This window comes from Alosa alosa, chromosome 10, assembly GCF_017589495.1.
Source record: "Alosa alosa isolate M-15738 ecotype Scorff River chromosome 10, AALO_Geno_1.1, whole genome shotgun sequence".
NCBI lineage: Eukaryota > Metazoa > Chordata > Actinopteri > Clupeiformes > Clupeidae > Alosa > Alosa alosa.
Window position 1 is genome coordinate 33202013 of NC_063198.1, and position 16573 is coordinate 33218585.

At 49.1% G+C, this 16573-nt stretch overlaps 3 protein-coding genes across 4 annotated transcripts in view; 1 reads left to right on the forward strand and 2 right to left on the reverse strand.

The window, feature by feature from the left end:
- Positions 1 to 646: 646 nt before the first annotated feature.
- timm17a (translocase of inner mitochondrial membrane 17 homolog A (yeast)) lies at positions 647 to 8562 on the reverse strand. Of its 2 annotated transcripts, none has more exons than XM_048253783.1 (6): positions 8460 to 8562; positions 7512 to 7611; positions 7323 to 7386; positions 3786 to 3914; positions 2346 to 2456; positions 647 to 1574 (listed from the first exon to the last, which is right to left on the reverse strand). In XM_048253783.1, exons 1-6 carry the CDS (start codon positions 8483 to 8485, stop codon positions 1504 to 1506), a joined length of 501 nt encoding a protein of 166 aa, XP_048109740.1. In that variant the 5' UTR covers positions 8486 to 8562; the 3' UTR covers positions 647 to 1503. The 2 variants fall into 2 exon arrangements, with proteins under 2 accessions (XP_048109740.1, XP_048109739.1); XM_048253782.1 differs by lacking the exon at positions 8460 to 8562 and adding an exon at positions 7894 to 7931.
- taf6 (TAF6 RNA polymerase II, TATA box binding protein (TBP)-associated factor) lies at positions 8549 to 11275 on the forward strand. Its single transcript, XM_048253780.1, has one exon. The coding sequence runs from the start codon at positions 8743 to 8745 to the stop codon at positions 10648 to 10650; it is 1908 nt and encodes a 635-aa protein (XP_048109737.1). The 5' UTR covers positions 8549 to 8742; the 3' UTR covers positions 10651 to 11275.
- A 4241-nt stretch (positions 11276 to 15516) lies between these two features.
- Positions 15517 to 16573, reverse strand: part of lmod1b (leiomodin 1b (smooth muscle)) — a 9510-nt gene continuing 8453 nt past the window's right edge. Inside the window, 3 exon segments of the mRNA XM_048253779.1 lie at positions 15517 to 15915; positions 16143 to 16471; positions 16474 to 16573. The exon segment at positions 16474 to 16573 is cut by the window's right edge and continues 1257 nt beyond it. Of these exon segments, the coding sequence (XP_048109736.1) occupies positions 15889 to 15915; positions 16143 to 16471; positions 16474 to 16573 (456 nt within the window). The 3' untranslated portion in view covers positions 15517 to 15888.

The following is a 16573-nucleotide window of genomic DNA, read 5'->3' on the forward strand; positions in this document are numbered from 1 at the left end:
GCCGCCATAATAAAACCCAAGCCTATGAGTCTAAGCCTTTGTTTAGAAAAATAGCCCAAGCCTCTTAAGTGACGTTACCTCTTCTCCACTGCTCTTCTCTTTCACACACACACACACACACACACACTCTTTCTACAAAACTCACCTGAAGTCATCATTTAAAGGGTCATTTTTTTTTTCATCTTCCAGGAGAGCATGCCCCCGGACACCCCCCCCCCCATCTTAACTGGGGTGGGGGGCTTTTTGCATCAATACCCAAGGGTTCATAATCCATCCATGTCTGTCAAAAGTTTGGAAAACCCTAATTGACTGATTTAACTAAAGACTTATTTGTGATTTTTAATTTTGCATGCCACCCCCCACACCACATTTCAGCTGGATTTCTGAAGCTGCGTGTAATCGAATGTCCCTCAAACACATGCCATACAAAAACAGTGAACAATGCCAGCACCAAATACACATGATAATGATGTACTACAATATAGATAATTGGGATCCACTGGGAAATAGCTCCCTCTAGTGTGCGTCTACAAAAACTGTTGTAGTGTGAATTTCCTTTCCTCACTCCCTCCTAATTTCCCCCCACATTGCATGGCTTTGTCCTCCATTTTCCCTGACTCCAACACTTGGTGAAAAGAAAGGCAGATTTATGTCAGATGTTTGTGTTTATTTATTATTTCTGGTCTGTTTCTTAGACCCGGTTCATATTCACAATCCAGAGAAGAATCCAGTTGGAAACTGTAAAACTTGTCTCCTGTATGCTCCTCCAGTCACAAAGGCTTTAATCTCAGAGATCTACATACAATAAAATGTCAAGTGGAATAGGTTATCTCTCTTCAAAAAAATAAATAGAGCCCAGTTTTTACACAAAAAAAGGGGGACCTGTTTCTTCACTAATACCTTCCCCTGCTCTCCTTCACCAGTTTGAAGAACCGCTGTGATGTCCTCCATGGCACCTGGTGCCCATCAACAGAGCGGGTACACATGAGGCAGACACCACAGCATGTCACGCATGCAGACAGCCTTTATGTACAGAACACAAAACATTACGAGTGAACACAACATGACCACCGCAGCACGGCGGAGTCGCTGCCTGCTTCAGCCAGCCTGGGTGTGTGTGAGTGTGTGTCAAGCGTAGACATCTGGGAACACACACACACACACCGAACACACTTGCAGAGACACAGGCTGAAGGCAACTCCTTGGTCCAGAGGAAGGACATTCAGCTGATAGGGGGATGAACTACCGAGCAAAACACAAGGCCGAGGAGCAAAAAGGCGATCTGTGGGTAGCTTAAAGTATAAAGTAAAAAGTGTCTATATATATGTGTGTGTGTGTGTGTGTGTGTGTGTGTGTGTGTGTGTGTTTTTTTCTCTCTGGTCACAATCCCATGATTTTATAGTAGCGTTTGAGGACTTCCCACGGTGGGGTTGGGTTGGTGAGGTGAGGGCGTCCCAGTCTCGAGTTCATGGTATAAAAAAAAGCCCCAGGGGTTGAGGGGGCTCACTGGTACTGTCTGTAGTCTCCGAAAGATGGCGCTGGCATGGGCGCTGGCTCCTCCGCAAACTGGGGACCTGGAGCATGAAGAGAGAGAGAGAAGTCGGACATCGCACGCGTCACACACACATCACAGAGTCCGTCAACCATGACAGCAAAGACAGTCCATCTTCACAGACTAAGGGACGAGCTCAAGCTATGTGTGTGTTGGCTAGGGGACGAGCTCAGGTGTGTGTGTGTTGGCTAAAGGACGAGCTCAGGTGTGTGTGTGTTGGCTAAGGGACGAGCTCAAGCTATGTGTGTGTGTAGGTTAAGGGACGAGCTCAAGCTATGTGTGTGTGTTGCTATGTGTGTGTGTTGGCTAAGGGACGAGCTCAAGCTATGTGTGTGTGTAGGTTAAGGGACGAGCTCAAGCTATGTGTGTGTGTTGCTATGTGTGTGTGTTGGCTAAGGGACGAGCTCAAGCTATGTGTGTGTGTTGGCTAAGGGACGAGCTCAAGCTATATGTGTGTAGGTTAAGGGACGAGCTCAAGCAATGTGTGTGTGTTGACTGGGGGACGAGCTCAGGTGTGTGTGTTGGCTAGGGGACGAGCTCAAGCTATGTGTGTGTGTTGACTGGGGGACGAGCTCAGGTGTGTGTGTTGGCTGGGGGACGAGCTCAGGTGTGTGTGTTGGCTGGGGGACGAGCTCAGGTGTGTGTGTTGGCTGGGGGACGAGCTCAGGTGTGTGTGTTGGCTGGGGGACGAGCTCAGGTGTGTGTGTTGGCTGGGGGACGAGCTTAAGCTATGTGTGTGTGTTGACTGGGGGACGAGCTCAGGTGTGTGTGTTGGCTGGGCAGGTGGACTCACCTGTGGGGAACTGTGAGGAGGCGAACCGGGTGAGCAGGATGCCCGCTCCCTCGATCAACGCCAGGAGGATGCCGCCCATGGCAGCCGAGCCTACCATGGCAACAGGGCCATCTGCACACACACACACACACACACACACACACACACACACAGACACACACAGTGAGAAAGAGCAGCACACATTCTGGACACAGGGTGGGTCGGTCACTCACACACTCACATTTATTCATCGGCAAACACACAAAAAACATTTACTGTACAGGGTTGACACATTTACTGTACAGGGTTGACTGATACAAAATGTAACCTGTGTCACCATCACATATGCAGCCTAAACAGAGTGGACAGATTTCATCTTTCAGACAGTTTCCATCCCAGTGCTCCCACTGACAAGTGTGTGTGTGTGTGTGTGTGTGTGTGTGTGTGTGTGTGGTGTGGGTGTGTGTGCGTGCGTGCGTGTATGTGCGTGCGTGCGTGCGTGTGTCTGTGCGCGTGCGTGTGCGGCAGGAGACTCACTCCTAGCAGCGAGGATGGCGCCGGTCATGGCTCCACTGGTGTGTGTGTGTGTGCGTGTGCGTGTGCGGCAGGAGACTTACTCCTAGCAGCGTGGATGGCGCCGGTCATGGCTCCACTGGTGTGTGTGTGTGCATGTGCGTGCGTGCGTGCGTGCGTGCGTGTGTCTGTGTCTGTGTGTGTGTCTGTGCGCGTGCGTGTGCGGCAGGAGACTTACTCCTAGCAGCGAGGATGGCGCCGGTCATGGCTCCACTGGTGTGTGTGTGTGTGTGCGCGTGTGTGTGTGGATGGCAGGAGACTTACTCCTAGCAGCGAGGATGGCGCCGGTCATGGCTCCACTGGTGTGTGTGTGTGTGCAGGAGACTCACTCCTAGCAGCGAGGATGGCGCCGGTCATGGCTCCACTGGTGTGCGTGTGTGTGTGTGCGCGTGCGTGTGCGGCAGGAGACTTACTCCTAGCAGCGAGGATGGCGCCGGTCATGGCTCCACTGGTGTGTGTGTGTGTGTGTGCAGGGGACTCACTCCTAGCAGCCAGGGATGGCCCGGTCATGGCTCCACTGGTGTGTGTGTGTGTGCAGGGGACTCACTCCTAGCAGCGAGGATGGCGCCGGTCATGGCTCCACTGGTGTGTGTGTGTGTGTGTGCAGGGGACTCACTCCTAGCAGCGAGGATGGCGCCGGTCATGGCTCCACTGGTGTGTGTGTGTGTGTGCAGGGGACTCACTCCTAGCAGCGAGGACGGCGCCGGTCATGGCTCCACTGGTGTGTGTGTGTGTGTGTGCAGGGGACTCACTCCTAGCAGCGAGGATGGCGCCGGTCATGGCTCCACTGGTGTGTGCGTGTGTGTGCAGGGGACTCCACTCCTAGCAGCCGGGATGGCCGGGTCATGGCTCCACTGGTGTGTGTGTGTGTGTGTGCAGGGGACTCACTCCTAGCGGCGAGGACGGCGCCGGTCATGGCTCCACTGGTGATGGAGTTCCACGGGTCTTCTTTGCCCCTCACCTGGACGAGGCCGCAGTCGATCGTGGAGAAGAGGCCGCCCCACACAGCGAAGCTCCCTACCAACACACACCACAAAACACACACCATGAAACACTTTATCATGGAGAAGCTCCCCACCACTCCTACAAACACACACCATGAAACACTTTATCATGGAGAAGCTCCCTACCAACACACACCACAAAACACACACCATGAAACACTTTATCATGGAGAAGCTCCCTACCAACACACACCACAAAACACACACCATGAAACACTTTATCATGGAGAGCTCCTAACACACACCTAAAACACACACCATGGAAACACTTTATCATGGAGAAGCTCCCTACCAACACACCATGAAACACTTTATCAGCAGAAACCCTACCAACACACACCACAGAAGCACCACCATGAAACCTCCTGTGGAGGCTCCTACCAGCACACCACCAAAACACACACCATGGAAACACTTTATCATGGAGGCTCACACCAGCACACACCTAGAAACACACACCATGGAAACACTTTATCATGCGGGCTCCCTACCAACACACACCATGAAACACTTTATCATGGAGAAGCTCCTACCAACACACACACCATGAAACACTTTATCATGGAGAAGCTCCCTACCAACACACACCATGAAACACTTTATCATGGAAGCTCCTACCAACACACACCATGAAACACTTTATCATGGAGAAGCTCCTACCAACACACACCATGAAACACTTTATCATGGAAGCTCCTACCAACACACACCATGAAACACTTTATCATGGAAGCTCCTACCAACACACACCATGAAACACTTTATCATGGAAGCTCCTACCAACACACACACCATGAAACACTTTATCATGGAGAAGCTCCCTACCAACACACACCATGAAACACTTTATCATGGAGAAGCTCCTACCAACACACCACAAAACACACACCATGAAACACTTTATCATGGAAGCTCCTACCAACACACACCATGAAACACTTTATCATGGAAGCTCCTACCAACACACACCATGAAACACTTTATCATGGAGAAGCTCCCTACCAACACACACCATGAAACACTTTATCATGGAAGCTCCTACCAACACACACCATGAAACACTTTATCATGGAGAAGCTCCCTACCAACACACACCATGAAACACTTTATCATGGAGAAGCTCCTACCAACACACACCATGAAACACAGCTCCCTACCAACACACACCACAAAACACACACCATGAAACACTTTATCATGGAGAAGCTCCCTACCAACACACACCACAAAACACACACCATGAAACACTTTATCATGGAGAAGCTCCCTACCAACACACACCATGAAACAAGCGTTAGTCCTGCAGACACATGCACTTCACATTTACATGGGACAATGGCACGTCACACTGAGACACATTTACATGGGACAATGGCACATGCCACACTGAGACACATTTACATGGGACAATGGCACATGCCACACTGAGACACATTTACATGGGACAATGGCACATGCCACACTGAGAGACAAACAGTAAGCCCTATTCGGACAGGATTAGTTTTACGTGGAGATGTGGGGTAAAGTAATTATTACCAGGGGTTTCAGTCCCATCCGAATGCGCCATGTCAGTAATTATTACAGACAATGTCAGTAGAAATTAGTGCAACTTTTACCTTCTGTAAAACGGTCAGTAAAAAATACCTCAGGTACTATTCATGCCATGCAGATTACGACCCTCTGTAAAAATGTATAATATTCCGTCATATCCTGTTTAAACATAGTTTTCTGCGTTTTTTATGAGCATGGAGGTGCTTGAAGAAGCACTCCGTAATAAATAATGCAAGGCAACCACAGGGTGATGATTTTGTCTAGTAAGGTAAAGTGTAAGCTACCAATGTAATCGACAAGGAGGGTGAATGTGTGATATTTTTTCAGCTGTAGCCTGTAGAATACCCGAGTCTCACCACAAACATTTCATTGTAGCCTTTGTCCTTGACACGCTGAGTAAACATTACTCAGGCCATGTTGCATGTATGAATGTGAGATCAGGAAGCAACGTAGCATGCACATGGCGACAGGGAGGTAACAGCAGTGCATAAATCCGAGTCACCCCTCCCACTTCTGGTAGAATACCGAGGTTTGTTAATCCCGTGCAAATTGGTCATTTATATTAGACGTCCTGTGGTAAAAATTACTTTACCCCACCGCCCACTATGGTTACGGCGTCGCCTTAAATTGGCATTTGACGGCGGTACAGTAAAACATCGCGGATGGACGCATGATATCGGGGTTAGTGTAGTAAACAGCCTATAGGTATGTCTGTACAGAAATACATTTATAATGTTCTATATAAAAAATAAAAAAAAATATTATATAGGCTATACGGCCTGATGAAAGTGGACAGCTAAGAGAGACATGCTAACCAGGCTACCGAAGTTGTGTGGAAGATCTAATCCAAGAAAATTGTTGTGAAAGACGGATAGACAATCAATCTGAACACTTGTGTGTGCACCAACCAGCGGAATATTACACATTGCCAGCCTTCGCTGGGCCCAGCAAAAAAGCTACTTAAGACTATCGTGGTCACTCATTTCAAATCTTAGTACGATGCAGCATCCCACGTTATCAGGCTACCGTCTATGCTGACTATGAGGGCAGCGGGAAGTGAAAGTAAAGGGCTGCGATCGCGCAGTCCAGGTTATAGGAGGGCGAAGTAAAAACACTTTACAAATAACTTAATCCCGACAATTACCCTTCGCATGTCTGGGACTTTTGCTAAATGCATGAAATACAAGCCTTACAGTGAAAGACTGTATTATGAGATAAAGATTATGTTATATTATAATATAAAGATTATGAGATAACCACTCCAGCCTCCCCATCCTTCAGTCCCTTAGATAAAACGGGTTGCTACGGTTTCAGGGCCAGGGACACAGAGAGGAAGAGGAGGACAGTATCAAGGTCTGTTGCAGGGGGGAGGACAGTATCAAGGTCTGTTGCAGGGAGGAGGCCAGTAAAGAGTTTGGCTGTATGTTGCAGCCTGGCTGCAGGCCGACACACATAAATGATGACCCCTCACTGCCCTGGGCTCCAGTATCAGCTGGCTCCTCGTCTGCCACGGGATGCCAGTTTAAACCTATCAATGCCAATAACCCAATCAGCATCCAATGGAACAGTTCCACATCACAATGGATATGACCAACTATGCAAGCCAGAAGCCCAAGGTACAGAACCCATCGCTTTATGGGAAATGGATAAATAAATGCATTTATACAGCGTTTTTTTTTAATGCCTCACATTCACATTAGGAGCAGTTTGGGGTTCTGTGTCTTGCTCAAGGACACTGTGATAGGGTTGGGAGGGGTCAGTCTTAAACCAACAACCTCTACATCCATAACCACCGCCGCCCTGATATTATCTTTGGTAGGTCACTGGCAGTTATGCCAGCGAGGACTCTCACTCATAGGCGTGCACTCACCTCCCAGCTGAGGAGCTCTGGTCTTGATGGCCGTCACGCTACCTCTAAGCCTGTGGCTCATGCCCTGCAGAATAAACACAGACCTTACTTACCTCATTGACTGGATTTCTGAGACACAACATTTTCAGCAGAAGTGCATGATGGAGGAGTAATAATTTAAAAGATCCTGGCAGAAACTGTTTGACTTACAGAAGGTGAATTTCGAAAGCCCTTCACGGCCTGGAAGATCCCTCCTCCGATCGCCCCCATGGTGAAAGCACCACCACAGTCGTCCACAATCCTCCAGGGACTGAAAACGAAGGTTAACAAAGATAATGAGATTAAGAAACATCCACTTTCACATTTCCAAACAACTGCAATGGCTAAGGCCTGGGGGGCCAAGGTCGGGGGCGTTCCGAGGGCAGGACCATAAGGGACATCACGGTGTTGTTTACAAGTACTCGATGTGCCCAATGTAGTAGCTAACGTTACTAACCAGTGCTATCCATCCGTTTCAACAGTACAAGTCACATTGGCCAATTTACACAATGACAAGAGGTCATTTAAACTATAGACACTTAATCCCACGGACCTATATGAATGGATGGATACCATTCCGCCATTTAAGTGGTAAATGCAGCATCGAGAAACCCCTTTAGCTGATGTTACACAACGCAACCAATAAGCCATCTGACCATCTGACGTTAGCCAGACGCTTGGCAGAGTGATGTCTGCTAACCGGTTAGCTAACTGTAACTGTAAACCGGCAAACAGGCTGCACTTCTACAAACGACAATTTTTGTAATTTGACACACGTCAACTAAATACATGAATAAATATTATAAACTAGCCAAGAATAAGCCATTTAAATAGCAAACTGTCCAAAAGAACAAGGTCACCAAGCTACCTTATGTATCCTTGCTAGCTAACCTTTAAGTAGCCTAATGTTACCTTACATCATTATTGCGACAGCAAGGGCATCGCGGCAACGTTAGCCCAGCTAACAATCATGATTTGTACACTTGCCGTGTTTTTAAAATTAAGACATCTTATATTTCCACAAATGCCTATTTGATTCCATTACAACACGATTAGACAGATTGTTAAAATTACACATGGTAAGTAATAATTTTGGCGAAAAGACCGCAGATGGCTTACCACGGCTCCCTTGCGTACTCCTCCATTTTGTTCTTACCGTGTTCCGATTGACGTCATAAACTTGCACATGTCACGTGATATCACACAACCACGTGATCAATATGGCGGAATTTCGGAAAAAGATGTCGGTAAAGGAATTATGATAAAACATCGAACAGATGTGTTTATTGAGCACATAGCTGGGTTAATGAGCACTCGTCGGACACAGTAACAGTAGTTACTTTCTTTTTTTTGGTCGTAAGGATCATCTGCAGACATTTAAGGAACTTTATTTTGGAAAGACATGGCAGACGAGCGCAGACAGAAGCAATGCACTGTTGTGCTCCCCACCGAGTCAATGAAGGTGATGGCAGAGTCAGTGGGTGTGCAGCTGCAGGAGGAGAGTTGTGCGGCCCTGAGCGAGGAAGTAAGTTATCGTATCAAAGAAATAGCACAAGATGCTCTCAAGTTTATGCACCATGGAAAGAGACGAAAACTAACCACAAGCGACATTGATCATGCTCTTAAACTTAAAAACGTGGAGCCGCTGTATGGCTTCCAATCACAGGAGTTCATTCCGTTTCGTTTTGCAAGTGGTGGAGGACGCGAGCTTCATTTCTATGAAGAGAAGGAGGTTGACCTTAGCGATATAATCAACACACCGCTCCCGCGAGTTCCGCTTGACGTCTCGCTAAAGGCTCACTGGTTAAGCATTGAAGGAGTTCAGCCGGCTATCCCTGAGAACCCTCCCCCTGCTCCGAAAGAGCAACAGAAAGCCGAGTCCACAGAACCTCTCAAAGCTGTCAAACCAGGACAAGAAGAAGAGGGCTCTATTCAGGGCAAGGGGCAGGGCGCCACCTCTGCCGAGGGCAAAGGGAAGAAAGAGGCCATGATGCGGATCAAGCCCCGCAGCACCCACGAGCTGTCCGTGGAGCAGCAGCTGTATTACAAGGAGATCACGGAGGCATGCGTGGGCTCGTGCGAGGCCAAGCGAACCGAGGCCCTCCAGAGCGTCGCCACGGACCCCGGCCTGTACCAGATGCTCCCACGCTTCAGCACGTTCATCTCCGAGGGCGTCCGCGTGAACGTGGTGCAGAACAACCTGGCCCTGCTCATATACCTGATGCGGATGGTCAAGGCGCTAATGGACAACCCCACCCTCTACCTCGAGAAGTACCTGCACGAGCTCCTGCCGGCCGTGGTCACCTGCATCGTCAGCAAGCAGCTGTGCCTGCGGCCGGACGTGGACAACCACTGGGCCTTGAGAGACTTCGCCGCCAGGCTCATGGCACAGAGCTGCAAGACGTTCAGCACCACCACCAACAACATCCAGTCCCGCATCACCAAGACCTTCACCAAGAGCCTGCTGGACGAGAGGACCCAGTGGACGACACGCTACGGTGCGATTGCGGGCCTCTCCGAGCTCGGCCCCGACGTCATCAAGACGCTCATCCTGCCCCGGCTGTCCATGGAGGGTGCGCGCATCAAGGCCGTCATGGAGGGGCCTGTCGTTTCCAACATCGACAAGATCGGCGCAGACCACGTGCAGAGCCTGCTGCTGAAGCACTGCGCCAGCGTCATCGCCAAGACCCGGCCGCTGCCGGACATCGTGGACCAGTACCGGGCCGACTACGGCTACCTGGGGCCCGTGCTGTGCTCCCACGTGGTGAAGGCACGGGCGCAGGCGGCACTGCAGGCGCAGCAGGTCAACCGCACCACGCTGACCATCACGCAACCACGGCCCTCGCTCACCGTGGCACAGTCTGGCCTGGGGGGCTCAGGTGGCACACGGCCGCCCAGCATCATCAAGGTGCCCAGCTCGCTCACGCTCATGTCCACGCGGCCCGGCACGCCCACGCAGCCGTCGCCGCCGGCAACCAAGTACATCGTGATGCAGACGAGCGCGGGGGCAGCGTCCACCCAGCAAGTGATCACGCTGACGTCGGCGCAGTCGGGCTCGCCGGTCACGAGCACGGTGTCCAGCACGCCCACCTCCCTCCAGCCGCTGGTCAAGGTGGAGTCGGGGGGCGCGGGCGCGTCCAGGCCGCTCCAGAAGTACATCGTGGTGTCTCTGCCCACGTCGTCCGCCTCGTCGCTGGACAAAGGCGCCGGAGGGGCCCCTCATGTCACCACCTCGCCCCTCACCATGGAGCCCAGCGTCAAGATGGAGCGTTCGGAGTCGCCTGCGGCTAGCACACAGTCCCCGCACTGAGAGAGAGATGGACAAAGACCCACACGCACACGTACACATACACACTTTTTTTATCCTGATGCGGTTTTCTCCATATTATTATTATATTCTTGCGCACCCACACACACACAACCCTGAGCGAGGCTCTCCGTGCTGACGTGTCAGATTGGGGTGTTAGTGGGCCTGTTTTTATATGTGTGCTGGAAAGGAGGGGGAGGAACGGCAGGAAGAATTTTGGAAACTGTTCATAGCTGTGAGGAAAAAACAAAATATTTGACATGATGCATGAAACCTTGTATCGTACACATTAAAGTAGGCTAATAAAAATTCATTTTTTTAAATGCGTGGCACAAAATGGCCGTTACTCAAATGTCAAAAATATGTCTGAATGGTAGTATTTTCATTTTTAATAAGGCTTCAGTTAGATACAAGATGAACATGACTGAGTGTTATGACTCCATCAAAGTAATAATATATACAATTTCTGAAACCAATGTTTAGTGATTTCTACATCCTCAAAGGGCACTGTTTAATTATTGTTTGCATAGCATTGTAAAATGATGTGTGTTGAGCTAACGTTAGCTCACCAAACAGTTTTGTAATAAATAATTCATAAATAAACAAGCAAACTTCCCTGTCAAAATCATCTAAAGCCAATGATGGCACTTGTTGCCTGTTCAGTTGCTGCCTGGGATCTCTTCTGGGAGAAGGAGACTGTTATTTCTCTTATTTCTCACTGTGATAAATTACTTGAAGGTGAAGTCTGCCACTCTAATCTACTTGTGAAATGCAGCAATTTGCTCATACCTGAGGGCTTCACTATGAAGAGTGTTAACTGCCTGATGCTGGTAACTTTGGGAATAACAGCTGATCTTTTAAATAACGCTGCACTGAGCAGCTACCGTTTCTAATGTGGCGTGCTGTTTGGAGATCAGCGATTACTCCTGATCTTATGGTCATGTGATTCAACAGACATTTTGGTCCAAAGCGACTTACAAATAAAAACAGTACAACAGTTAGAAATAAACAGTGAATCAGTTTTAAAATGTTGGTAAAATGACATTAGGAAAATAGCAATAATAAACAATAATGTCAATGCAATATCAAGTTACCTAGGTAAGTCAGTAACATGCTTTGCATTATGTGATCTAGCTGTGTCACACTCAACACATCTCTAGTGTTTGCGTTCTCTTTAAATAGGAAGCGTGTTCCAGCGTCTCTTTAAATAGGAAGCGTGTTCCAGCATCTCTTTAAAAGTGCAGTCAGTGATTGTAAGCGATTTCAGGGCCATCACATTTTTTGTCACATTCAGTAATCATCTCCTCACGACCGCTAGATTCCCATTCTGTGAGGACACTCTGTAGGCAGCCCAGGCTCCAAAAACTGGAGGCCTGCCCCCCAAACAAAAAAAACCCATGTGTGGAATTTCTCTGGGAATACTGAAAGGAGGGGTGATCTACCTCTCTGGTATGTTTAATTTCGTCCTTGGTTAAAATATAATGTACATTATTTTGAACAAAAGCATCTACTAATAAATTTAAACAAAAACAAATATAAACAAGCACGACTTCCTGCACAATTGCTGACTGCACCTTTAAATGGGAAGCCTGTTCCAGCATCTGTGCCGTGTTCTCTGGCCTGGCGATGGAATCCTGCAGTGTGGTCGCTGGTAAATAAATATGGCTGTTCCGCTGAAATGCAGGAAAAATATTTACCCTTTGTAAATATTTACCCTTTATTTGCTTTTACTTTCTCTACTCACACACTCTCTGCATCCCTTTCTTTCTCTCCCCATCTCTTTTTCATCCTCTACATCTCTCTCTCTTCCTACCCCCACCACCTCTCCATCTCTTTCTCTCTCTTCATCCCTCCTTCTCTTTCCCTCTCTTCATCTCCATCTCTTTCCCTCTCTTCATCCCTCCATCTCTTTCCCTCTCTTCATCCCTCCATCTTTTCATCTCTTTCCCTCTCTTCATCCCTCACTCTACCTACAGGAAGTTCTGCGTCTCCATATTTAATTTCCCCTGCTTTCTCCATCTCTCCCTCCTCATCTCTCTCCTTCCTCTCATCCCACTCTCCCTCCCTCCATCTCCCCCTGACCAGTGTGTGTGTGTGTGTGTGGATACAGACAGACAGGCTCCTGGCTCTGGTCCCGTTATTAGGAATGGGAGAGGAGTGATTTGCAGGCCAGCGCGGCTCTGTGAAATGCCCATATATGGCCATATCTGGAAGATGTCGGGTGAGACAGGGGCAACAGGAACATAAACTGGCCGGCTGCTGTTCCAATCAACTCTGGCTTCTACGAGCAGAGCCTCTTGGCTAAAAAGCACTAAGGGCTTCGGCTGGAGGTGGACAAGCTCCTGTCCTGGCTAAAGCAGCATTAGATAGAGATGTGCGTCCACCTCAGGTCATCGTCGTCATGACTCCTCGTGCTAATCCAGAGCTCAGGGAACAGCATGGTCCTCCTCATGGTCAAATTTTAGAAATGCCTCTGCGGTCAAGTGACTGGCGGGAGACTGATGGCGCGATAAGAGAAACGCATTTCCCAGGATCCTGTGCGGTCTTTATGTGTCATTTTCTGCCTCACAAATGTCACTGCACCCAGAAACCAGGAGTGATACATTATCATTTTAATTAGCAGTTATAAGTGCAGTTAAGCAGGGACACACAGCTCTAAGAGTTGACAGGGTGAAAGTTTCGACTGCCCCCCACCCCCCCCAACATCCCAGGATCCATCTAAAACTGTCCCCAAATATTTCAAACGGTATTTTAAAACCCTTGTCTCAGTTCTAAACCCCTGAGTCCTCCCATTCTCACCAGATGGTCAGCTCCCGATTCCCAGGTTCAGCTTGAGGCCCTGTAGCAGTGTTTGGAGGCCCTGTAGCGATGTTTGGATAACAATATAGAGCCCTGTAAACTCTGTGGTTTGGCGGTCTGTAAAATCCTGACGTCTGTGTCATAATGACGCACCAGCCTCTTATCGCGTCTTATCTGTGCAGATGTTTTCTTGAAGCCGCTTTGCTGTTGATTAAGATTAAACATGTACATTGTGTGAGTCTTTGATGACTATAAAGCAAATTCCCCGCCGGTCCAGAGGTTTGCAGGGGGAGCCTCCGCTCTCATGAAGGCCAGCTCCTGACGGTTTCGGTGACTCCACGTTTCCAGGGAGTTATTAGATCACAGCTTTCTCCCCCGCCAAGGAACACTGCAGCTCTCGGTGGACGTGCGCTGCACTGTAGCGCTTTATTAGGATGTGTTTGTCTCACACGAGATTTGGCACACGTGGCCACCGCACGGTCGTCCATGTCATATGTCAGGCCTTCTGTTTCCCACTCACAGTTGGGGGGACGCAGCGCTCACGCCAGGACACACACCACCAAACCATACCACAGCTGCTGAGGACGCTGCAGATGACCCCCGAGAGGAATCTGGGCCTGGGTGGCGCCTGGCTCTGATCTGACCTGTAGCTTGGTTCTAATCTGGCCGTGTTGGTGAATGGCGCTGATCTGACTTGATCCACTCCAAAGTTGCCCAGCTGTTGGGTGCTGGATCCATGTCGCTAGCGTAGCGCCATATCCAATCAATTCTGGGTTATTTTGTGCTTCAGTGGAATGCCTTTTCAAAATCCCTTTTTTTCATTTTTATTATCTAAACACATTCTAGGATCTAGAATACATCTTAACAAGGTTAACAAAGATAGAAATAGCTCCAACACCAAGATGTCTATAAAGCACAAATATCTCTTACTGAAGAATCTTTATTCAAAGATTAGACACATTTATTGATTTTAATCACATAGGTGAGAAAATATACTGCTACTAAAATGCAAAGAGTAACAGTTGTTTTTGAGAGTGTGAAAACATTTGGAACCACTCTTGTCTGATAAAATAACATTACAAATGAGAAGACAATTACAGTGGAATGAACTCAAAAGCACTCTGGTCTTGGAACACTCTGGTCTTGGAACGCTGATGCGATTATGACATCAGGCCCTAGCTGAGAAGATCAGCAGAACAGCAGCCACAAGTACATGCACTGCTGAATTATACCGGCCAATCAGGAGCCTCATAACACAGCTATGTATATTCCAACAGAAACCTTAAGACATTTAAGAAGTACAGGTGTTTTAAGAGATACATTTAGAACATCCAGCGAAGAGTAGTAAGTCATTTAGTGAAGTAGGAGATTTTTAAAAGTAAACCACCACACTCCCATCCGAGTTAAAAAAGGATATTATTCCCTCCTGAGTCTCCCCCGATCAGGTGGTCTTAAGTGTATAAACCTGGTCAGACGTGTTCCCACTGAGATTTGGCAACATTGTCGGCACTGAGCTTGGCAGCCCCTCATGCCCCTCTAATGCCTGCATCACCTCCTGCCAAGGCCCCTGAGGCTGCTGAGATCCCCTGATATCGTGCCTAAGAGGATCCCCCTGGCTGGCGAAACTCAAAGTGGCCCCCCCATGACCGTCTCTCCTTCACATGTCAGAGACTAGGACACGCCCCTCACCAGCGCCATCATCACACGTGTCAGATAGCACCCCACGACCCAAACAAGCCACTTATCATAGTCTCCGATCACATTGACACACATGCATCATTATCTACCATTCCTCTTGCACGACACACACACTTACTTACAACATACAAGAGCAAACCGCTCAACGCAGCCCAATGGCGCGCGCATTAACATAAGTCCTAGCTCCAGCCTACAAGCCTCTACAGCCCTGCCACAAAGTCCACTGAAGAGAGAGAGAGAAAGAATCAAAGTGTGTGTGTGTGTGTGTGTGAGAGAGAGAGGGAGGGAGAGAGAGAGTGAGTGTGTGTTTGTGTGTGTGTGTGTGTGTGTGTGTATGTGTGAGTGTGTGTGTGTGTGAGTGTGTGTGTGTGAGTGTGTGAGTGTGTGTGTGTGAGTGTGTGTGTGTGTGTGTGTGTGTGTGTGTGTGTGTGTGTGAAAGAGAGAGTAAACAGAGGGCCAGGTGGAGGCTGTGCATCTGATGGTTGTTTGTCCCTGTGTGTCCCTGCGCCCGGTGCTGGTACTGGTGCTGGTGCTGTGGGGCGGCAGTGGAGACCTCCAGGAGGCGTCTCTGCTGACGACGTTTGAGTTCTCTTCTCCTCTCCTCTCCTCTCCTCTCTTCTCTTCTCCTCTCCTCTCCTCTCCTCTCTTCTCCCCGGCACTCATGAGATGTCTGCTCTGTCTCCATGGCTACACACACGCGTCCGCGTCTCGTCCTGCTTTCTGTCCGGCCGCTGCCCTGCCTGGTTACTGCAATAGCTTTGGTACAGCCACCTGCCAGGAGGAAGGACACACCAGCATACACTTCATTATACTTTTGATCATCCTAATGAACATATCTAACTTAATAATGGAGAGAAACTACATTTAATGTTCCATGTTATATGCAATGACAAACGACACAAATTATTAATGTTATTATGTGTGTGTGTGTGTGTGTGTGTGTGTGTGTGTGTGTGAGTGTGTGTGTGTGTGTGTGTGTGTGTGTGTGTGTGTGTCACCTTCTTGAGCTTCTTCATGTCACTGCCCCTGATGGACGCAAGGAGCTGGTCACGTGAATTCTTGCCATCGCTCCGCCCCGCTGTGCGATCCTCCACCTTTCTTTGTGACACGGGCGTCAGAGAGTTCTTCAGGAAGTCGCCGTCCAGCATGGAGTGCAGGAGGTAGAGAGTGGTGGAGCCCGGCCGGGGACCCTGGCAGTCCTGGAGCTGACCCCTGCCTTCCTCAGCGGGGCATCTTAGAGGCGAGCATGGGGCCGGCTGTGGCAGAAGCGAGGAAAGGAGCTTTAGGCGGCGGAAGCCCCCTTTGCCATAGGCACCTCCTAGCCTCTGCTCCCGTTGGCCTGCGCCTGCTTCTGCTCCTGCAGGCGTCGCTGCCGCTGCCGGTCCATGTTGCGGCTCAGGATGTTGGTCATGGTCATGCGTGGGCCGGC

What these genes read in the sequence shown, in the direction of transcription:
- timm17a (XM_048253783.1), bottom strand. Translation starts at nt 8,485, where the DNA reads ATGGAGGAGTACGCAAGGGAGCCGTG. An exon ending in GAGTACGCAAGGGAGCCGTG is followed by an intron (nt 7,612 to 8,459) that starts GTAAGCCATCTG and finishes CTTCGTTTTCAG; the next exon opens with TCCCTGGAGGATTGTGGACG. An exon ending in GCTTTCGAAATTCACCTTCT is followed by an intron (nt 7,387 to 7,511) that starts GTAAGTCAAACA and finishes TTTATTCTGCAG; the next exon opens with GGCATGAGCCACAGGCTTAG.
- taf6 (XM_048253780.1), top strand. Translation starts at nt 8,743, where the DNA reads ATGGCAGACGAGCGCAGACAGAAGCAATGCACTGTTGTGCTCCCCACC.